This window comes from Amborella trichopoda, chromosome 5 (genome assembly GCF_054954075.1).
Source record: "Amborella trichopoda isolate Santa Cruz 75 chromosome 5, AtrichopodaSantaCruz75HAP2 v2.0, whole genome shotgun sequence".
Taxonomy (NCBI): domain Eukaryota; kingdom Viridiplantae; phylum Streptophyta; class Magnoliopsida; order Amborellales; family Amborellaceae; genus Amborella; species Amborella trichopoda.
In genome coordinates, this window is record NC_142340.1 from 39329639 (window position 1) to 39354187 (window position 24549).

The 24549-nt window shown below is 36.3% G+C and overlaps 1 protein-coding gene across 2 annotated transcripts; it reads left to right on the plus strand.

Annotated features, from left to right (window-relative positions):
- Positions 1–5808: 5808 nt before the first annotated feature.
- On the plus strand, positions 5809–23734 carry LOC18433019 (phenylalanyl-tRNA synthetase, putative / phenylalanine-tRNA ligase). 2 transcript variants are annotated; one of them, XM_006843117.4, is made up of 18 exons: positions 5809–6035; positions 6449–6571; positions 7466–7558; positions 7802–7858; positions 10402–10457; positions 10623–10715; positions 10820–10910; positions 13495–13532; positions 13657–13695; positions 19803–19879; positions 20263–20347; positions 20416–20512; positions 20673–20769; positions 21143–21214; positions 22911–22977; positions 23078–23203; positions 23301–23355; positions 23456–23734. In XM_006843117.4, the coding sequence occupies exons 1-18, from the start codon at positions 5889–5891 to the stop codon at positions 23516–23518; spliced, it is 1476 nt and encodes a 491-aa protein (XP_006843180.1). In that variant the 5' UTR covers positions 5809–5888; the 3' UTR covers positions 23519–23734. The 2 variants fall into 2 exon arrangements, with proteins under 2 accessions (XP_006843180.1, XP_088723973.1); XM_088867847.1 differs by lacking the exon at positions 10402–10457.
- The last annotated feature ends 815 nt before the right edge of the window (positions 23735–24549 follow it).

Below are 24549 nucleotides of genomic sequence, written 5' to 3' on the forward strand. Positions count from 1 at the left end.
GGTTGTTGATGTCATTAATTTTGATGAAGATGAGGTTGTCTACGCCAATCCTATTTTTTATGTGGCTTTTGGAGCCGTAATTGTGGTGGATAACCCTGAGTTTGCTGCGGTCCCTCTAGCTATGGTTGAACCGAACATACCATCATTTTTTGTGGAAACTATTGGTGAGCCTTTGGCTGATGAAGCTATCCCAACGGAGATGGTTGCAGAACACCTTGCAGAAGCTTCAGATTCATCATCCTATATCTCTTCAAGCTCGGCCCCTGAAATTCAGGCAAATGCTAGGACTAATTCCAAGCCTATTCACGTGACTTAGCATCATTCAAGGACTTTACTAAGCAACCCCAGCCATATAATTTTCAATCGTATGTTCAAGGACATAGACGCTACACATGGGCATTACTTTCATTGCTCCTCCAAAGGTGGTGCATGTAGCCATGGATACAGCGGTTAAGGTGGTCCAAGAAATGTCCAAAAATTTGAAGGATGAGACTCGGACAGACCTAGCCAAGCTCCATGTGCACCATTATTCTGGTCCAACGGATGACCCGAAGGTCTCCTCACTTGCCTCTAAGGTGCTACTGAAACCCAATTTAAAGGTGGACTTTATAGTTGTGCACTCATCGACTAGATTGACTGCTCGTGGCTCTCAGGGCTCTTCAGCTCCTCCTTTAGATGAAATGGTTTTCAAGACAAACTGTGCGACTTCAAAGAACCAGTCCTCTTATAATTGCAGCAACAACATTTGCTCGTCCATCTCTTTTCGTCCCTATGAAGATGGTAGCGACCTTCATCTCGCCCATGAAGATTATCAGTTGGAATGTACGTGGTCTCGATGATGATCGACGTAAGAAAGAGATCAATTTCTTGATTTGTAAAATTAAACCTTTTGCTTTTATTATGCAAGGAACTAAGTGTGCTTCGCCTTCTCTTTTAGATGTCAAGACTTTGTGGGGTAATGGTTCTGTGTGCTTTGAGGGTGTAGATGCCATTGGATTTTTTGGAGGTTTGTGGGTTTTTTGGGACCCAACACCTTTGCTTTGCTTGGATTCTTTTAAATATGATAGGTTATTGGCAATTGCTTTTGACGGTCGTGTCAGGGGTGCTTATTAATTTGTATGGGCCCAATACTGCTACCCTTAAATGTGCCTTTTTGGATGATTTGAAATATTTTGTTTCCTCTTCGGGATTTCCTATTTGCATTGGAGGGGATTTTAACCTTATTCACCATCCAGATGAAATTTCTACTTTGTCCCGATTTAATTCGCATAGGCATCTATTTAATGACTTCATTATGGAGAATGATTTATTAGATCTTCCTACTATTGGAGATCACTTTACGTGGTCCAATAATTATTCCTCTAATATGATTTTGTCAAAGATTTACCGCTTTATTGTCTCAAAGGTTTGGGCAAGTATATTCCATTTGGTCAAGGTTAATGCTCTTACCAAACTTTCCTCTGATCACCTCCCTATCTGTCTTCATACTGAGGATGACTTATCTAGGCCTCGACCTTTTCATTTTGATATTCACTGGCTGAATGAGCCTAAAGTTGTGCATATCATCAATCATACTTGGGTAGTTGTTATGTTTTGAGCAGTTTTGGCTTTGATCTTCATAAGAAGGTAATCTGCCTAAAGCATAAACTCATCTATTGGAAAAAAACAAAACCAGTATCAACTTAAAGGCAATATTGATTTTACTTTGATGGACTTAGGGATGATTGAAAATTCTATTTAGGAAAACCAATTTTTATTTGATGAGATGAGTTAATAAAAATTATCTGCTTAATAAACTACATGATCTCTTTAGGATGGATGAGATTTATTGGAAACAGAGATCAATAGTTAAATGACTTATGGAGGGTGATAGAAATGCCAAATTTTTTCATGCTATCGCAAATGAGCGTAGAAGGTAAACTGATATTTCTATTATTTCTCTACCAAGTGTATCGGAAGGCAACATTTCAGCTCGTGATGAGGCCATTGTTCAACCTTTTGAGTTTGTTTTTTTAGTGATGTTAACATTGGAGTTTATTTTAAATGGTGTTCCTTTTAAATCTCTACCATCTTTCTTGGTTTCTGATATGGAAAGGGATGTTACTACAGATTAGACTGGTAGTTTTTGCTCTTCCTAGGATAAAGTCCCTGGTCCTGATGGTTTCCGTCTTATCTTCTTTCAGCATTTTTGGGATCTGCTACACGATGATGTTTATTTATTGGTTAAGAAATTTATGTTCACTGGGAGTGTTCTCAAGGGCATTAACTCTATTTATATTTATTTAATTCAAAAATATAAATCATTGCTGATATTAAAGATATTAGGTTAATTAGTCTCTTGTCTGGTATTTATAAAATTATTGCAAAAGTTTTAGCAGAGATACTTAAGTTAGTTTTCCCTTTTGTGATATCTGATAAATAATCAGCCTTCATTAGAGACCGCATGATCACATATAATATTCTTATTCTCCAAGAATACATTCACTCTAGAAATCTTTCTAAGCAGCCGAGAGTTGTTATTAAATTGGATATGGGGAAGGCCTTTGACAGAGTTGAATGGCAAGTGCTCAGTGAGATTATGAGAATAATGGGTTTCTATGTCAGATGGATTTCTTGGATTATAGGGTTCATTTTTCGGCTCATTTCTCAATTCTTATTAACGGATCTCCTAAGGGGTTCTTTCATGCTTCTTGGGGCATTAGACAAGGAGACCCTCTATCTCATTTTATTTTTATCTTCGTAGCATAAGGTTTTAGCCTGATGTTTACAAATGTTGTAAATGCAGGTCTTCTTACAGGTTTTCAAGTTTCATCATCTGGGCCTATTATTTCATATTGCAATATGTAGATTACACCATGACTTTCTGTGATGCTAGTGAATAGTAAATGTATAATCTGAGCACATGCTTCTTATGTTGCCAGCTAGCATTGGGCCTCAAAGTAAATTTCCATAAGACTTCAATTGTGGGTATCTCTTCCTCTAACAACCTTTTAGGTTCTCTTGCTTCAATTTTGGATTGTAAAGTTGATAAGTTTCCTCTTAAATATTTCGGGGTTTCTATATCTGATCGTAAGCTCACTCGTGCAGCCTGGGACCCACTTATTTACAGGCATTAAGTTAATTAGACCTATAGAAGACCAAGACTTTATCTTTTAGTGGACGTATCACTTTGGTTAAATCCACTTGTGCACATCTTCCTATTTATTTGATGTCAGTCCTATAAATACCTAGTGAAGTAATTGAGCTTATTAAAAATATATGCGAAACTTCATTTGAGATAATATGGAGGATAACCACACCAAGTTTCATTTGGTGAACTGGGACCAGGTTTGTATGCCATAAAAGCTAGGGGGTTTGGGTATCAGAAAGCTTAATTGTAAACTTGACGCTTCTATCCAAATGGTAGTAGAAAATCTTTCAAGACTCTTCTCATCTCTGGAAGGATGTGCTAATTGCTAAATATGGTTTCGATCATCTCACCTACTCAATTAAAAAAGGTAGAGGGGTCATATTTACCTCACAGATTTTGAAGGATATTTATAGCTGCATAAATACTATTTTCAGCAACATCAGATTGCTTATTGGCAATTATGATAACACTATCTTTTGGTTCAACAAATGACTTGGTGATGCATCTCTCTCTTCTACTTATCTCGACCTCTTTGCTAGAGTTGCTCAACCAGATGCAAAACTTTCAGAGTTGATTTATCTTTTCCCCTTTAATTGTATGGTTTGGAACATCGGATGCCGCTACAATAGGCTACCGGACATGGTTATTTCGCAGTTTCATAATCTCTTCCAACAGCTTGAACAAGTTTACATCTCTTCTAATGTCGAGGACTTAGTCATATGGGAATAAGAAACTGACAGACTTTTCATGTCAAATCAGTGTATAGGCTCATTTTTATGGATCGGGTCCGAAATGTTGATACCTCTTTGGGTTCTATTGGGAAATGACTAGTTCCAGTTAAATCCAAGCCTTCATATGGGTTGCATGTCAAAAGAAATGTTTAACATTAGACAATCTGCAAAAGAGGAGTAAAATTCTTCAAAATATTTACCTGATGTGAAAAAATGATGAAGAATTTTTTCTCATCTTTTCTTTCACTGTCATTTTGCTTCTAATTGTAGCTCTAAGTCTTCTCTTTATTGGGTTTTTTTCCTTATGATACATTTGAATCTCATCAATATTATTAACCATCTTTCTGCCATTAGATTGCCAAAAAATGAGTGGTCATTTGGAAAATTTTCAGAAGTGCAATCTTATGGCAGATTTGGTTTGAACGTAACAGGAGAACCTTTGATGGGGTGTCTTAGAGTATTGAAAGGGTAAAAGATCTCATTTTACAATCTCTTTGGAATTGGTTTTCTTCCACTTTTGGAATTGGGTTTCCTCCACCTCTGAAGGATGTGATGCTATTCGGACTGATATTTATATCAATCTGAAATTTCTGGCTCATTCATCTTCTCACTCTAGCCATCCCTTTATACTTGGATTGTACCTCTAGAAGCTTGCCTCAAACTTAATTCTGATGGCAGCTCATTTGGAAATCCAAGGCCTGCAGGTGTTGGTGGGCTTCTTCGCAACAATTTTGGATCGGTTCTTTTTTCTTATCGGGTCCTGGTAGGTCTACAACAGCTAATCATGTTGAATTGGATGCTCTCCTTCAAGGCATTCATATTATCATCGATTGGGGTTTCATTGGTGATATTATAATTGAAGGGGATTCCTTGAATATTATCAAATGGTGTAGAAAAGAGCAAATGATACCTTGATCTATATTTACTATTTGATTAAAAATTCAATACCTAAGTGTCTGGCCTAATTTGAGGATAAGCTTCGGCCACACCAGGTACGAAGCCAATGATGTTGCTGCTGGGCTTGCTAAACTTGGTGTTTCTTTTCCCTTTTTGCAAGTTTCTAACTATTTGATCCAATCTTTGTGATCTCATAATCTTGTAGCATTGCTCTAATAAAAGTTCATGACATTTGTCAAAAAAAAAAAAAGAAGGGAAAATTATAAAAAACCCCCAAAAATCTACTTTTTATGTAACTTGCCTCTCAGCTAGCTTTTGCTCTTAACTTTTTTTAAAAAAAACAAACTTTTTATGCAAATACCCCCAAGGGAAAAAGTTCATTTTTCTAGACGAAAATATCCTTTGCGTAGCATGTTGCCAGAGTACCCTTAAACAGTACCGGAGCCTTGTCACAGGGGCTCCGACATTGTGTAAGAGCGGTCTGGCAGTGTAACACTGTGCTCTAGCAATACGTAAGTGCGCTTTGATAATGTAACATAACGCTTCGGCACAACGTAAGTGCGCTCCGGCAGTGGAGCATTCCAAGTCATAGGACTTCGGTACTGTGCGTTTCGGCATTGCGTCAGTGCATTTCGGCAACGTAACACAACGCTCAGGCATTGTGTATGTGCGTTTCGGTAGTGGAGCATTCTGAGTCACAGGGCTCCGACACTGTTTAAGTGCGCTCCAACAGTGTGCTACGGAAAAGCATTTTCATCTAGAAAAATGAACTTTTTTTTAAGAGGGTATTTGCATAAAAAATTTATTTTTTGAAAAAAGTTGTAAGAGGAAGTTAGTTGAGCGTAAATTGCATAAAAAGTATATTTTGAGGAATTTTTATAATTTTTTAAAGAACATTTTACATAAGAAAAAAAAAAAAAAAAGTGTAAAGCCACGTGTATAAAGAAGTAAGAAACCAAACTACCACGTAACTTTCTCTTTGACAAACCCGTACAGAGGCTCGCCGAAAAGAGAACTTCGCCAAAAAGAGAACTTTGATTGGCCCTGACCAAGCCGATGCAGCTGGAGCAGGAGCAGGAAGAGGGGGTGTGAAAGAGTTTTCGAGAGAGAAACTTTGAGAGAAAGAGATAATGGCAGAAAATGCAATTCTAGGGTTTCTCCAGTACAACGAGGAGATACCAGACTCTGGTCGTTTTGCGGAGACTCTTGGCGTCGATCACAACCTCCTTGTCAATGTCATCAAGAGCCTTCATGGTTTCAAGCTTGTCGATGCAGAGGTCCCATCTTCCCTTCTCTTACTTCCTTCTTGTTTCTCTCTCTCTTTTTGTTCAGTTGTTTCTTCTCTTTCCCGTGGATTTCCCATCGATATCTCTGTCTCGTCTAATTTCTCTCTCTGGTTTCAAGGTATTTCGTGCACAATTAAACTTGATTACCGGTTATTTTTTCCTTTTCCTTAATTTCATTTTTTCTGAAAATTTTGAGTGGGAAATTTGAACTCTAGGTTGATATGTGCCTTTTGATTTAGTAAAGATGTTATTCTTGTCTCTTTTTCTGTTCCCAGCGTTGATACACAATTACGCATGATTATGGGGTTCTTCTTTTTCATTGAACTCCATTTATGCTGTTAATCTAGAGTGTTAAAGCTGAACCTAAGTTTTTACTTTCCTTTGTTTTCACTGAAATTGAACAGGATATCAAGAGAGAGAAGTGGGTTCTCACAGATGAGGGCAAATCATACACAGTGGCGGGCTCCCCCGAAGTTCAGTTTTTCTTTGCGATTCCCCCTGAGGGTATCTCTAGGGAAGAATTACAGGTGATGAATGCTTTGTTATTTATTTGTTTCAGCTTTGTGATTAGTAGTTATTTTCCATTTCTCTTGATATTAGCTAATTTTCAGCTGAAATTTGGTGCTGAACTGTGATACAATGACGTAAATCCATGTACTGAATATTATGTGGAGTACTTTGTCTAAAATAGATTATTAGCATTTGTATCTGAACTTGACTTGACTTGGATTATACATGCTGAGTTTTTGAACTTCGGTTTTTAACTTTTTTACTGAAGATAGTTTCAAGATTTAGTTATGAATTCTTGCTTGGAAAAATCTAGTTAATTATGAAATTTGGTTGGAATTCTGCTTTTTTTTTTTTTGTGAGAATTTCTGCCAACATTTTGTTTTTGCTATTTTTCTAAATCAGCTTCTTTCAGCCCAAAAATAAAAAAATTGGAAAAAACTTTCGGTTTTTCTTTTCCTGCCTATGTTAAAAACCATGTTCTAGAATCCTGACCTAGATTTCTGTAATGAAGGGGACATCCATTCCTATTTAGGCAGTTTTCCATTATTTCCAAATTCTTTTTGGTTTCGAAATTTACTTGAACTGAATTCCCAAAACTTGCCTTTTAAGCATGGGAAACTATTGATGAAATGACAAGATCTATTTCTTGAATTTTACATGTTACATAAAGATAAAAGTCTTTTAGGGCAATGATTTCTGAGAGGTTTAATGCGATTCTCATTAGAGAACTAAAGTGATTTTGGAATGTTCAACACTTGTTTGAATTGTGATTCTTACAACTTTATTGTTATTTAACATTCCATGTGAATTGCTAACCAAGCAACAACAGTAATGTGTAGATTTCTCCAAATTTAGTTGGTAGGCACTCGTGCCTTCATGCTTTTGACTGATAATTGGCCCCTTTTATGCAGCGGAAGATAGATCCCTCTGTTTACAAAATAGGTCTTTCTCAAGCCGTGAAAAACAAATGGGTGGAGGTTGGGAAGCTCCTAGTGTCTAGAAAGGTAATAAAATATCCAATTTAATCATATTATTATTATTATTAAAATAAATGTTTTTGTGGCTATGGCATTCCATAACTCCAAATCTAACCAGAAATGCCATCTTAAGTTTGGACCTATCTTGCAATTTGGATATAGTAGACATTAAAGTTATCTTCTAGTTTTAGTGAGTAATATGTAGTTTCTTCTGTTAATTAGGCCGTATCTCTACATCTTTATAGCTTTCTTCTTGATCCTTAATTGCAGGTTCAACATGTTGAGGATCGGGTAAAAGAGTTACTTCTGCAAGTACAGATGGGAGAGGTCAGTAGTTGATAATTTCATTCTATCTCATTCTCTCATTAATATGATTTCATGATTAGTTTTGTTTCAGATAGACCTTTTGTAGAACCATGACATTTTAAGTACATAAGAATTCCTTTAAATCGAATTAAATGTTCCCTTAAGTTTTAACCAGTGTACAGAAAAATGGCTCAGCCAAGGTACTCGGCCCTTGGCCAAGGCGAGTTACTCGGGTGAGTCCGAGTAACTCCCTTAAGTCCAGCCCACGTTGAAAAAAAAAAAACACAAATAAAGACAAAAAATACAAAAAATATTATATAACCACCCAATTTTTGCATCAAACGCCACAATGACGTGTCAGGTAACGGTGCCGCCCTTGCTATGCCTCTTTACCATAGAGGTCTCAGGTTTGATCCTCAAGAACGCTCTTTTTCTAACACTGTTTTTTTAACTCCTTTAAAAAGGGCTACATTTTTAAAAACAAGACTGTGTTTGTGAGGGGACTCAAACCCTCAACATGATGGCAAGTAACCATGCCATGCTACCCAAGAAGCAATTTGAACATTATTGAGTCCAAATAGCCATATTAATGTATGTAAGTAATACATACATGGGTTCGCAGCAAACTTGGGAGAAACTCGCCTTGTGCATGGTGTGAGGCCGAGTAACTCAGCTGCATCGGAGTGGACTCGGTCGAGTGCCGGAATTCTGGTTTTAATCTTCCAAATTTCTTCTATCAATTGCGCTTGTGGATGTGCTGTTACATTGTATATCGATTTATAGGTTATACTATAGGAAATGGGCCTTTACATTCATGCTTGATGACATGCCACTTTAATGAAGTTTGGGAGGTTGCATTGGTGGTCTGTAAATTGCAGCTGTGCATCATCTGGTCACTGGTTAATTTCTGGCGACACAACCACCAGTCATGGTTTTAATTTACTTCAAAGAAGTCTAGCATTATTAGTCAACAAGGCGCCAAGTTCAAGGGACTGTTTTCTGCTGTATATATTAAGCTGATTTTTAGGATAATTTGTAATAGTTAGTAACTGCTTCCATTTACATGTAGGATTCGACTTTGTGTTTGTTGCCCCACCATATTTAATGTTTTGTTGGCGTGCCCTTTTACAAAAATTTAAATATAGTTGATTTGTAGTTGATCCCTATTCTAATGGAAAGGTGTTGCTTGGGTGAATCTTTCTCCTCGAATTTCTGATTCAGAAAAGGAAAAAGAGAGAGTGAGGGACAAAAAAAAGGTTTCCTTATAACAGAAAAGATCGTAGAAAAATTATAAAAGTTACTTATACATGACTTGAATTCAATTGCAATGCTGTAAGTGGGTATAAATACGGAGTTTGACTCAATTGGGGCCAGCTCCATATAAGGCAGGTTTAAGTATGACTTCAAATCAAAATAAATTACTAAATGAATGCAGATGGGGGCCTCAGAGTCTGAGGTCTTAATTGATATTGAGAAACAAGGCGAAAGGTTAATTGGAGGGTAATCCCAAGAATAAAAAACGGATGACATTATGGTGACATTAGAGCTAATGTGTAAAAGATGTGAATGCAAACCAAACTTATATCTTGAGTCACAAACTGAAGAGCATGTGACTCAGATGCTTGTGGATGGTCATAATAATCACAAGAGGATGCAAGATGTAGATCAATAAAATTATAGGAAGACATATCCAGCCAAATTTACGATTAGGTCACATTTTTTTTTCCCGATAGTTATTAGAGTCTAATTTCTCTCTTATCAACTTCAATGAACTGAGATTTGAGAGTGTGCCAAAGTAAATTATTTTTGCAATTTCTTTTGATTCTTTGTCTTATCGGTTTCTCGTTTGCTTCTCTTATCTTTATAATGAGTTTTACTAGGGAATTCATGTCATTTTCAGTTATCTAATGGTCTTAAAAGCACTATAAGGAATTCATCTGGGGGTTGTTTGCGCCAATTGATATGGGCTATGGACAGCAGTCAATGTTGAATGCAGAATGGATTTTTCGAAAATCCCTCTATCATTGATAAGGAGGCCTTCTCACAAATTTCTTAGAACAACGTTTCTCTTCGTGCGGGACTAAGTGCCTTACTAAAGGGCCACATGTATATGTCCAACCCCTTGGCGGCTTATACGTGCATCCTGACAGGGCCTTAGACTTTACCCTTTAGATAGGTTTGGTGCTTGTGTTTCTGCATAGAATTAAACCAACAAATTGATGACTTATTCTGAATTTCATGAGAACAGGGGCAAGATACCATGATCTTACAATAGAAATATTTCAAATGAAGCACACTGAGGGATCAAAGTAACCATGTCTGGTCTTTGATGCAGGATACTTTAATGCAAGAGACTTTATTATATGGAAAAACCTTATTTGTCATGATGTTTTATTTTATGCTTTGGGTGAATTTTGGCTCCAAATTTCAAAAAGATGTACTTTCAAACCTTGTTATATACCATGTTCCTTACCCTTTGATAGAAGTAGAGGAACTGCACATCATCCGTGCATTTTGGCATCTTGTGCTTTGGCATATTCTTGATGCATTTGGTGGTAATGCAGGCATTGCAACTGGAAGAGATTGATTCTTTGAAGAGAAGGAAGTTAATCGCTTTGCAGTAATGCCCATCCCAATAAACTAGCTGTCATGTGAATGATTACAACTGAATTGATAAGTTTGGTCTACTGTTAGATAGCTTCAGAAACTTACATTTGTCTTTTAGGTATTTCCATGCAAGGTAAAATCCCTTAAGTAATGCTGTTATGCTTTTTGTTACAAGTAGAACATGGAAGGGCTACTCATTGAGAAAAGGTCCCAATTATGCCCTGAAGAGGACTAAGGCAGCTACTGATCTAACTCGTGAGCAATTACAGAGGTTTGATCCCATGTTATGTGCTTGGTTTATTTCATATTATCGTTTGCTATGGTCTTAGCTACTGTTCATGTATGTCATTGAATCTCATTACGTTTGCTTTTCAGGGGGGAATGGAAGGATCTGGAGTTCAAAGATTACAACTTCAGTGCTCTAGGCCAACCCACGGAAGGTGGCCATCTTCATCCTCTGCTGAAGGCATGACTTAAACAATTCTCCACTTTCTTTGTTCCATAGTTGATTGCTTGGTCTTCAGTCACTTAGATGTTCTTGATGAGGTTTCTTTCTAGAGCTTCTTAAGAGATTGACATATTTTGACCTACAAATATCACTTAAAACTTACAGTTTGTCATTTTAGGCTCATTAATTGAACCATAGCATTTTTCATTTAAGTGATTTAATCTTGACACCATTGGTCTTGACATATAACATTAGATATTTATAGCTCAATTTCCAACTTAAAAGGTGATGTTTCCTTTAGATATTTAGTGAATGATATTTGTATTTGTATTTTGTAATAGTAATTTTTGGCCTGATAAGGGTGAGGACCTTAAACTTTCCCTTACCCGTCCTACGCCCAGGTAAAGGAGGTGGGTTGTGTTAAGTGCATAAAACTTTGCCACATCTTATCATGAATCCTTATCATGATGATTTTGTAATAGTAATTTTCTAATGTTTAAGTGTTTTGGTATTATGTACTGGCTTTTATTCTTAAAATGCAGTTGTTGGTATTCTTGGTATTCTTCTACACATGCTTGGTCCTTAGATACTATGGAAATTATTTTCATCATCATCATCATCGTCAAAGCCTTTTCCCAACTAATTGGGATCGGCTACACAAATCCTGGTCCGCCATTCTACTCTATTGAGGGTCATACCCTCAATGAGGCCAAAAGTTCCTATATATTTTCTCACTACTTCCAACCATGCCTTTTTAAGCCAACCCTTTGCCCTCTTTGAGCCTTCAATTTGAACTAACTCGCACTTCCTAACAAGTGTTAACTAGGTCTGTGCCACATATGGCCAGCCCACTTAAGTCTACTTTCTCTCATCTTATCGCCTATTGGTGCTATACCTAAATTCTCCTGAATGTATTCATTTCAAATTCTATCCCTTGTCTTGCCACTCATTCATCTCAACATCATCATCCCAACTACGCTCATTCAATAGGTATTGTATTTTTGGGTTGTCAATCTTAACTACTTCTTCATCTCTACTTCTATTATTACTATGAAAAACATATTGTAGAAGAGATTTGTGAATCTATAAATTAATTTCACTATAATTAGGGATAATACCAGAAAATATTGTAAAAAAGCTTAATGACATATTTGCTTTAAATGAGAAAATTTCTGAAATCTCAGCAACGATGATAAGCTATGTGTTCTTCCACTTTTAAAACCTAATAAATCTTTTTATTCTTGCAAAATTTGGGTTCTTTTCGATTGGCTTATTCTACAGTTTAAACTTGTTGGCTTATACAATCTTTTTTTTCCTATAAGACATTATGGCTTTTCGTATATATACATATATGCATATAGAGGTACATACATACACCTATATGAGAGCTTTTTTTTCAATATGAAATTTTGGGATCTGCCTAAGAATCACTAGATGATTATTTTCCCAAAAAAAAAAGAAGGATTTTGAGTTCTCAACTATTAATTCTCACCTTCCAAAAATTTGGATGGTCTTTATTCAGCAGCATTATTTTTTCTAGCCCATATTGAGTGATATGGGGACTATTTTAATTGATTTTAGTTTACAAGTTGAAGATGTTACATCCACAAAATTTGAGGCCCTAAAGATACGTCTAGATTGAATTTTTACCCGAGGGAGTAAATGGACAATACGCTCCTTTAAGAGTAGTGTTTTAAAATGCGGGATGCGGTCCTAATGTGGTTGGGGGAGCCTATGCGGTGTAGATGCGGGTGCATCACCCCGATATGGTCAATAAATATAAAAAAATTTCAAATGTTTTTCAAAAAATAGGTTAATGCATTGAAAAAAGGTAATTTATGCGATTGTAGGTATATAATTTATTCATTAACTCTAATATTATCAGTTGTCGGAGACTCTGTCTCCACTAATAGAAGAAATTAGAAATAGAAACTAGAAACTAGAAACTTGAAACTAACTTTATAGAAGACATTAGAACCCAAAAGACATCATATTATCAAACTTCTTCAAAATAATGCCCAAGCTAATCCCAATTGACAACCCCATCAACACCTAGAGCAAATCGACAATTTTTTTTCAAAAACAATTTCTGCCAATTTATTTCCCTATTCATTTGATCCAAAAACAGACACATTTTTTGTGTTTGGGGGGTAATACGCCCAAAACCCTTTCCCCCCCCTTTCAGGGGGGGAAGGACAAAAATACCCATGATCGTGTGCACTATTTTAGCCCACGAGCTATGCGGCACATATGCGCCATGCACTATGTGGGTGCATATGCTGTGGGATGCGGCACATATGCGGCAATGCGGGGCCGCATTTTAAAACAATGTTCAGGAGCATGACATCTTTTGGCTACACACACACAAACATGAATAAGGATAAGATGGTCTTCTTATCTACAGGATAGTTACACGTGGCAGATCATGTAAAGTGGTAACATCTCAAAATTCCAAAGTTTTTTTGATAATTTGATGTTCTTCCATGGCTGCAACTTTGTTACTCTTTCTGCAGCTGAAATTACTTGGGTTGTAGCATGGCAGTGGTGTTCTTATGCTTTTTGCGAGTTGTTAACAATATGCTTCCAAACATTTGTTTTCCAGGTTAGGGCTCAATTCAGGGAGATCTTTTTGGAAATGGGGTATGTTGGTACTTTATGTAATTTGGTTGATTCATACTAAATATGTTGCTTATGTTACATGACTTTGCCCTTTTACAATACTAGCTCATTATGCATTCTGAAATAGTCTCCAATTTGGTCGCAGTTTTGAGGAGATGCCAACCAATAACTTTGTTGAAAGCAGGTAAGCTGAGCATGATTTCTCCTCTTTCTATAGGATTGAAGTTCGTACTCTTTACTACTCTTGGCTCCTTTAAAGGACCGAAATAGATGTTTCTAATACTCAAATTACAGACTAAAGGACCCGTGGGGTGCGACATTGATCTCATACCCATGAGCACAGACACCCATGCAGAAAGAGAGAGAGACAGAGAGAGAGGGGGGTATAAGATTAGACATAGCTAGTGAATTTCACTACAAGGATGTGGATGTGCATGGGGCATTGTGACAATATAGTTCCTATAGGTTACAAAGTCTGTACTCTTTTAGAAGAGTAAATTTCACTAATGCTAGATTCTCTTTATGAGCATTGTTGAGCTAATGACATGCCCAACGAAGTTTTGCAGGCTTGGAAATGTAAGCATCTCCTTAAAAAAGTAAATGTTGCAGGAGATTAAGGTAATACCAGAGTCCCAAATGCCATTGTTTTTTCAAACAAACACATTCCATGTTTCATAGCTTGGACTGGTGGAGAAATTGGGATGGTGAACTAATGGAAAAGGAAATCAGTCAATGTCTTGATTGTGATTCTCATGAGAATTTTTGATAAGTTTGATTAGACCTTGTCTGAGGCCTTAACTATCACTTGAGAGGTTAAGATCAAAATCACACGCACTCATGCACGTGGATGGACTGCTCCTGTGTCCAACCTAGCTCTCTCTCATACACATATGAGGGTGGGCCTCAACAATGTCCACCCTTTCTCAGAATCATAACTAGGGGGATCCTTTGGACCCCAAAATTTGGGGATAAGGTTACTTATCCTAGCGTCCAAGCGCCCCCAAAAATTTCAGTGTACATTTCCTAGAATTGCCTAAAGAAGATATCCTCTAAGATGGACATAGACCGTCCACGTTTGTATAGGGCTACCATTTCTTGGTAAGCGTATTTTTGCTAGAGCCCCGGCTTGTGGTTGGCTTCTATGCTCTCTTGTATCCCCCTTCTTATACATAGAACAGTTGACAGTTTAAAAAAAAAAACATAGACCATCCACATTTGGGATGATTAGATCAAGGTCATGGAGAACTCACTTTTAGTTATTAATTAATTTCTTCGGGTGGTGATTGGGTGGCATTGTACAATAAAATCCCAAGGCCTTAATCTAAAACGAGTTTAGAACACCTAAATGGATGGTCCACATTCATTGCATTGTCTCTCTCGGAAAAGAACCTTTTTGTAGGGGTTTCAAGTTCTTTTTTATTTTTTATTTTTTTGCACGGTCTTGTTTGTTGGATCCAAGTGAAAATGTGTGCTAAATTGGGGCTGGAACAAATTTTAGTAAGGCCCTCAAAGATGATGTCTATAACTGCCTTTATTTTTTTTCTTACAATTTCTAAATAATTGAAAATATTTTTGTTGTGTTGAGTGTTGACTCCAAAAAAGGAAACCAGCTTTATTTAGTTTTAATTTTTTGAATAATCTATAATTATCAGTTCAAAGTTTTATGGCTAAAACATAGTTTATGACTAAATCTTATTTTTTTATTATGAATTTTCAATTTTTTTGGAAATTATGTTATGTCCATTATGTTTCCCTTTACTTTTGCTCAAGAAGAAGTAACTGCCATGTGAGGCATGTTCCTTTATTGTCACTATGCACCTAGTTAGGCTACCTGTTTAGCGCCTCGTGGTCCTAGATTTATGCATTGCATTTAAGTGTTGAACACATGGTTGTGGGGATTGAGAGAGGGAGCGCTATTTAGAGCGTGGGATCATGATAGGCTAGAAACTCCCTATGATCGGGATTATTGTCCATACCAGTGTTCAAAACAACGGATCGGGCCGACTAGTCGGTCCTGACTTGATCCGATTAGTCCAACCGATTCCGACTAGATCGGCCGATTAGTGCCCCAATTTTTCTGAAAAATGCAATATTGGTAAAAAAAATCCCAAAAACCTCAAAAAATCCCAAAAAATTTGCAAAAAAGTTTAAAATTTACATGTATTGTTTCTTTAAATTCACATAAAAAAAGCAAAAAAATAAATATTAGAAGCATAAGTGGGTTTCAGGAAAAATGATTAGGCCCCTAAAGCAATACTTTTTTAGTGATCAATATATAGTAAATATATATTAATACTATATATTATATATAATATGTAATCAATGTATACTATATCATATAACTTACAGTAATAAAATAAATATAAACATAAACATAAACATAAACATAAACATAAACATAAACATAAACATAAACATAAACATAAACATAAACATGTTTGTTTTTTGGGTATTTTGGAATTCAATTAAAAATGTAGGTAAAATATAAAATTGTTCGTCTCTTTGTGACAATTTTGATAAATTTCCATCTCACTCTGTGTCGTATGTCTATGTGCCCAGTTGGTGGTGTAGGTATTAGATTGAAGATCAAATCAGATGAACAACAAATAAATTTTATATCCCTCCGAGTTGAGGGACCTACGGGCTTGGCACCCTATCGGGCCTGACCAACTTGGATGAGTCTGAGTCTACTTGCCCAAGGCGGCAAATCCTGCAGTTAGCAAATAAATTTTTTTAATAATATATAAAGTTTTATGTAAAGAAATAGAAGAAGGAAAATTGTTTCATGCGTGTTGTACCGCATTTCTACAATATACGGTCCTGAGGTATAAAGCATCCATCTTAAAGATGGATGCAAATAGATAGTTCATCTAAAAACAAGGGTAACTAATGGTCCAAATGTTTTTTTAATATAATTATTATCCACGTTAAAGATTATATATTCTCTAAAAATTAGCATCAAATTATATTTAAAAAATCTATTTATTGCCAAGCCCACATTTCTACAATATGCGGGCTGGCCGCATAGAAACCATGTCCATAGAAGAATAGGGAAAAGAGAAAAAAAAGGAGAAATATATAAAAAATGTTATAAGGACAGCTTTGCAGACTCTGCACTGTGACTGTGCACTTATCAGCCGATTTTTAGAACAAATCGCCGATTAGTCCGATTAGCTGGCCGATTAATGCACTGAATTTTTTTTTTTTTGCATGCATGACCGTTGGAATCGAGCCAGATCGGGATCGGTCAGTGACTGATCCTGAGTTGGTCGGCCGATTTTTAAACACGAGTCGGCCGATCCCCGAGTTAGTCGGCCGATCTTTTAAACACTGGTCCATACACCCTGAATTTTAGGTATCTCGATCCCAATATGTTGCAGGGTTGGATCCCAATTTTTTGAGATTGCATGCTAAACTGTAAAGTTCTGAATGCCATTTGGTAAAAACATCTCTTTTCTCTTTAACAAGTATATAAAACATGATTTTGCAACATAATTACTTCATCTTTTTAATGGATATGCATGTAAGACTTGTCTCATATCAGTCTAACATGAGTGCAATTTATCGAGTGATCCCTAAGGGATTGGGATCATGTTCCCGCCATATGGGAACGAGATCCATCCAAGGTGCAGCTTTGGGAGCGTGGGATTCTAGGATCTCCACCAAGTTGGCAGATCCCGTTAACTATGGTGTAACAAGTCTCTTGACACCTTTGATAATCATTCTTGACGCATCTTAAAGCATTGGGTTGAAGAAAAAGAACGCAAGTAATTAAAATTGTGTGGCAGCTTCAAGCATTTTGGAGGGTTTCCCCAAATAAAAATGAAAATTATTATCTCTATCCATTTGTTAAGACGATTATTATAATTATGTATTTATATGTATTCATAATTATAATTATGTATTTATATGTATCCATAATTCCTAGTAGATTCATCCTATTGACAGAGTGGGGAAGATGTACCCACGAACTAAGTCAAAGGGAATGGTGATAAAAAAGAAAACAATAGAGATAGTATGGGAAACCAATTCATCGTAGAGCCTCATGGTCTGCATGGGCAGCTTTCCAAAATAAGCTGGTAAAAGTATATAAATGGTGTCGATATATAAATGCTGTCAATATGGGTGCAATAGATGCTTCCTATCTAAAGCCAACATCAAAGACCAGGGTCATCTGTTCGTCCAATCTGTTGAATGGGGTTTTGTCAAGCAATCATGTGGAAGGTTTAACAATAGAATCATAGCAGGTATAAACATTCCAAACCTGTTTATAAATTAGTTCAAATATAAATTCAAGAAGTTCTTTGCCAAGCTTTATTGAGTACTTCCCTTTCCAATCTTGTTTGGGCAATATTAAGAAAAGAAGCATGTGAAAGGAAGACCATTATTATACTGTTCAAGGGACATCAAGGGAGATGACATGAAAGATTTAAAATTGTTTCCTGGAAGCAAAGATAATCCCATCAATGAATGTAGTAGAAAAAGTTCATATATAGAAGATAATCCATCAATGAACGAAGGAGAAAAGTTCGTATATAGAAGATGGGAAATACGAATTCCCAATGACCTCAGTGAAGGAGTAGTATATGTATTGAGGTCCTTGTGTACATGGAGAGATAAAAGAGAATTATGTAGTGTGGCCCTATTATACATGGAATGATTAAGAGGAATATGTAGATATAGTAACCCACGGACTGGATCCTTACTCTTGTGAATTCTTCCACAAGTTATACAATGGGTGGAGTTTCTGGTTGCACAGACCACCACCAAGATTAGTGTGCATGTGCACACACATATATATCTACACACGGACACACGCACGCAAATATATATATATATATATATATATATATATATATATATATATATATATATGGGCAATGATTTCATGAAACTGTTCTATAGTAATATGATGCAACAACCTTAAAAAGCCATCTTATGGCCATTTGTTTGATCCAAAATTTGAAATTTACACTCTTTTCATTCTAATGAACAATCACAAAAAATAAAAAATTGAAAACACAACCTAGAAAGTATCTTTTTAGCCCAATTAACATAGGCCGTTCATTTTGGTGCAATGCTTAGATCTAGGCCTTAGAAGGATTTTTTCATTTCCAATTTTTTTGGATGGCTTTATTATCATTAGATGAACAATGTTGAAAAAGAAAAAAATGATTTTGCATTTATAAAAGCTAAGATATTGAAATTAACAAAATGAATGGTCTAGATTCGTTTTTGGAGGGGACTCATTTTGACCATATCTAGGGTTCAAATTGAACTTTTTTTTTTGGGCGGATTGATTATTGAGATGAAGAGAGTGTGTGTGCAAAATTTGAGGTCATACAAATACCACAAACATAGTTTTCTGGAAGTGTCATTGCATTATACTATGATACAACCGTTTCATTGGATCATTGCTCTCTCTCTCTCTCTCTATATATATATATATATATATATATATATATATATATATATATATATATATATATATATATATGGAAGATACTACGCAACTCCTATGGGCAAAAATGATAAGTGCTTTCACCCATCGGCTCATCACCGCTCGAAAAAATCAGGCAGCGTGCGTTTTTCGACCGCCACGGACCGAGCATGTCTGTGGCAGTACCGTCACGGACATACTAGGTCCGTGACGGTCAAAAAATCACATGGAACTTCAATGGATGCCACGCTGTCCGTTGCGGATTTGTTCAATAAACCGCTCGGGCATAGCAAGCCTGTGGCGGTAGTGAAACATTGTAGCACTTCCCCTATAGGCGGTTTTAAGGTTTTTCATATATATATATATATATATATATATATATATATCTATGTATGTATGTATGTATGTATCATCGGCTTATGTGTTATATAGAAATTATGATAAAAAAATTATGCAGATAATAGATACAAGCAAGATCTTATTTGCTTTTTGCTAAAAAATATGTTCTTGGGAATAATTATACCTTGAAAAAAAAAGAAAGTTATCAGGAATAGTTAGTTATCAAATCATCTTGTAATGCTCTAGATATATGAAAGGCAGTTTTCATGCAACTTCGTTAATCAATCTGCAGACAGGCGCTTGGGCTTCAGGATCCTCAATGCAGCACAATCCACTTAAGGGGCTACTTTGGCACCTGTGCATTGGTTTACTTTTGAAACATGGATTGCTTTTTCTTATCTTTGAATCGCACAGTTGAAAGTAGTGATACTTCCCATATTCGATTGATATATTAACATCACTACCCCAAGGGTTTATGAGTTCTCATCAGTTTAATATGGCTTTGGATGCAGCTTTTGGAACTTTGATGCTCTCTTCCAGCCACAGCAACATCCAGCCCGTGACTCCCATGATACGTTCTTTCTACAGGGTAGAGTAATCATTATTATATTAACATAGAAGAGTTTTAAAATTTTTGGAAAACATATGGGCAGTATTTGGAAGACATGCATATATGCAGGTGGTCCAGAAACTTGAATATTAGCATAGTATGGACTAATCATTTTTTTAAATGATCAATATACCATGGCTGGATTACCTTTGTGCTCTTACATCTAAACACTGAATCAGGAAAAAGATAGCCATTTCGAGAAAAAATAATCTGGTCAGGTACCACCTCTATATATAAAGTCTCTAGACCATGATATATGCAGGTTTTCCATGTACTATCCTGTGTTTTTTGATTTATTCATCAGAGGAATGTATTTGGAGCTTTAAATTACTAATCTGTTTCTTTGATTTGGCACCTTGCAGTACCTTCGACTACAAAGAAGCTACCTGAAGATTATTTGGAGAGGGTACAGAAAGTTCATGAATCTGGTGGTTATGGTTCTAAAGGGTGGGTTTTATAAGAACGGTCTACTTGATTTATCACAATGGGCATTCTTAAGTAAATGACATTTGCAGTTATGGATATGTTTGGAAGAGGGAGGAGGCAGAGAAGAACTTACTCCGAACCCACACAACAGCTGTTTCCTCAAGGATGCTTTACTTGCTTGCTCAGGTGTAGAAGATTTTCAGTCTATATGCTTTATTTAGTGGTTCCTGATTACTTTTATAATTTGTCTCTTGTCTCTTTCGAGGAGTAGGCTTTCTCCATGTGGTCCACTTTTCTTTTTTTCCTCTCTCAGTTTTGTCCTAATAAGCGGGTCATTGCATTTCAGAAACCTTTCACACCAAAGCGGTACTTTTCAATAGATCGAGTTTTTAGAAATGAGGCGGTGGATCGAACTCATCTTGCAGAGTTTCACCAGATAGAGGGTCTCTTATTTTCTTCTTGACTCTCTTGTAACTTTTGAGCTTTCTTTTGCGTACTGCTTTATGGGAAAGTAATCTGTATTCTTATGGACTACGGAGGACGTTAGTCCATTGAGGTGATCACCTTACAATGAAATGATGGTCAGTGATGAAGAGTAGGACCCGGTCATGACCTGTTCTGGTGGGTCTTCCTTTCTATCCATCACTCCCACCATATATTGATGGCCTGACTATAATAAGTATGCCGTTGTCCATTGGGATATAGTATACCTTCCTTGCTTTATTATCTATTATGAACAAAATCCATATTAACGAGTATTTGACTTCCAGGTTGTGAGTAGTTGAAGCTAACTTTGTTCCTAAATCTTATTCCAAGGTCTTGTTTGTGATCGAGGTTTGACTCTTGGAGACCTGATTGGTGTCTTGAATGACTTCTTTTCACGATTAGGTAATTCAATATTTAAAACCAGCTAATTTGCTCATAGCGCACTGACCATCCCCCATTGTAATATGCTGGAGTCCAATAGAGACTTGATGATTTTCTTGGCACCATTAAAAACTTACTGATCTTACATTTTCAAGCACATTTGGCTATAGGGGAGAAATCATGGGTGTTTGTATGTTGCTTGCAGATCAGACTTCAAAATATATATTTTTAATACTAAAAACCATCTTTGACATTCTATTCCTAATGGAAATTTATAAGAAAACTGCCAAAACTTGGGCTCTTTTAATGTATTTCGCACAGAAGACAATTACAGACACTTATGTATGTGAGCAAATGTGTCTATATTTCTAATTCAGACGAATTTGACTGAAATATAGGGTATAGTGGAGGACATGTGGGTTTTGATCCATTTGTGTTTCAACATGGAGACCGAGTGAGATATATGTAATTTGACCTAGGTTTTCTTGCATTGAACTGGGAAACTACTACTTGTGACCCCCTTTCTTAAATTTTTTTTTTTTTTTAATAAATGATTTGCAAGTTGCCCCCTTCCTGATATATATATATATATATATAATAAATGATTTTCAAGTTGAACTCTGGTTTCTGCTATTGAAGAGGGAAATCTTTTTCTGACCAAATTCACTTGGCCTCTTTGAGGAGACAACCATTGGATAGTTAGCTGGATTTGGCTTCTTGCTTATTAAACACTAGTGTTTGACACCGGTTTTTTGTTCATTACTATTCTTTTGAAGAGTTTCCTTATATATATATATATATATATATATATATATATATATAGGGAAATGATGTGGCGCCGGCCAAGTACAGCACCTGTTAGGAGGTGCTAGTTAGTTCAAGTGGAATGACTGAAAAGGGCAAGGGGTAGGCCCAAAAGGACGTGGTTGGAAGTAGTTCGAAAAGATATGAGGACCTATGGCCTCATCGAGGTTATGACCTTCAATTGAGCAGAATGGAGAACCAAGATTCATGTTGCCGACCCCAATTAATTGGGAAAAGGCTAAAATGATGAAGATGATGATGATATAAGAAAATGATGGCGTATGCCCCACTAGCCTACAGCCGATTTAGCAGTCATGATCTCATTTCGTATTTTAATTTTAATTTTTTTCTACAATCAAAATCACATGAAATTTTAGGCGTTTATTCTTTTCATCAAGGCGCATCTAATAAAAATATTAAAAAAATAATTTATAAAATATAAATTATCAGTTTTTTGATATTTTTATTGGATTATTCTATTTTTAAAAAACACACACGTCCAAAATTTCAAGTAATTTAGATTTATAGAAAAATTTAAAATTCAAATGCGAAATGCAATTGTGATCATTGGATCGGCCTAGATTTGGGCCGTTGGGCTTATATGTAGCTGTAGTCTAACAGGCTTATGCCATTATTTCCCATATATATATATATATATATATATAGGACTTTCCTCCACCCATGTGTGTAGGACCCCAAAGGATCACCATTAAATTTGACACGGATCTATAGAAAAGTCAAGTTCCACACCCATGTGATAACTTTTTTAGAGATCCGCGCCAACGTTAATGGTAATCCTTTGAGGTCCTACACACATGCATGGGGGAGGGTCTTAAATGATCATTACTCTATATATATATATCCCCCTTTTCCTTGCTAGTTTTTTGATCTATCGGACTCAAATACTTTGTAGGCGTGTCCAAGCTACGGTTCAAGCCTGCGTATAATCCATATACCGAGCCTAGCATGGAGATTTTCAGGTCTGGAAATGTGGACGCTTATGTGCTAGACCTCCTAATGAATCTCTGATATAAATCTGTATCTTTTCGGTCATTGTTGTGTGTATCTTTATTTGATCAGCTACCATGAAGGGTTCAAGAAATGGGTGGAGGTTGGCAATTCTGGCATGTTTAGGCCTGAGATGCTGCGTCCTATGGGGCTTCCTGAGGATGTTAATGTGATTGCATGGGGTCTATCTCTTGAAAGGTTGGTTAGGATTATTCCTGCGTTCACTTTTCTTTAGGGAGCGAGCCACAAACTATGTGGATTCTCTACTGACGACCTTTTGAACTCTAAAAACCAGGCCTACCATGATATTGTATGGCATTGACAACATCCGAGATCTTTTTGGGCACAAGGTATGCTTTCTCTCTCTCTCTCTCACACACAATTTAGATCAACTTGCAGTCTTGATATTCGTGCTTCATTCGTAAGCTGATGAGTGATTTTGTATGGCAGGTGGATCTTGGTCTCATAAAGAAAAACCCCATTTGTCAGCTTGGGATAAAGCAAATTGATTGACTCAAATCATGATTTTTTTCCCTCCTGTTTTGAGTGAGGGAATTTTCCGCATATAGCTCAACTGGGAACAATTGCATGGTTCCCAAAATGGTTTTGTAGGATCCTTTTAATTTATGCTGAAGTTTAATGCTTCAGTTTTGTTAGTTGATGAGGAGTTTGTGATTCCACACTCAATTAGAGGTGTTTTTCTAATGCGTGCCTCTGCTTTGCTCTCAACACTGACTGAGGCTTCAAATGGTTTTGCTATTCGTTGTTCTGGTAATCCGTTATTTTAGTAGATCTGGAGTTTGGTTTGAACCAGAGAATGAGATGCATTTTAAATTCACTGCGTTGCATTCCCACCCTTAATGTCCGGTTCATATCAACCGTCATTCTTGATGATGGACCGTCCAGTGGAGGTGTAAGAAATATAATGCATCACTCTATTTGTACTACGATCTTATGATCCTATTATGAAGTTTTTATAAGGCTTATGAAAACAAAATAAAGCCTCACCTCAAATCCTCATCTGGAAATCACTTGAGTAACGGAAATTTCTATGATAGCTCTCAAATCAATACCCAACAGTGACAATAAATTTTGAAACTCAGAAAATATACAGATCTTGCGGATCTTTGAACACTTATTTTTAAGGCAAAATGGACAGTCTAGATAATTTGTCGCAATATACATTTGTTTTTAGAGCTTGAAATTTTAATTTTTTTACAATCGTAATATTCAAGTCGAGATGATCGATGTAAATGTTTTCAAATGCAGGAATTGCAATTATAGATGAGTTATGAGGTGATAGGGCTGCAGCCCTATTAAACCATTTTCCCCTACGAAAAAATATAGGTTCCGTTTATCATGACAGGTTTCACCATACAAACAGTATGAAACATGCTACCGTAACGTACTTCCTCTCAAAGGTGCATAGCTTGTTCTCATCCAAACCTTAATACCCATGTTTTCATGAATAGTATATCCCTCAAATTATTTTACGGAAAAATAAATAAAATGATCATAACCTCAAGAAATCAGTACTGTTGATT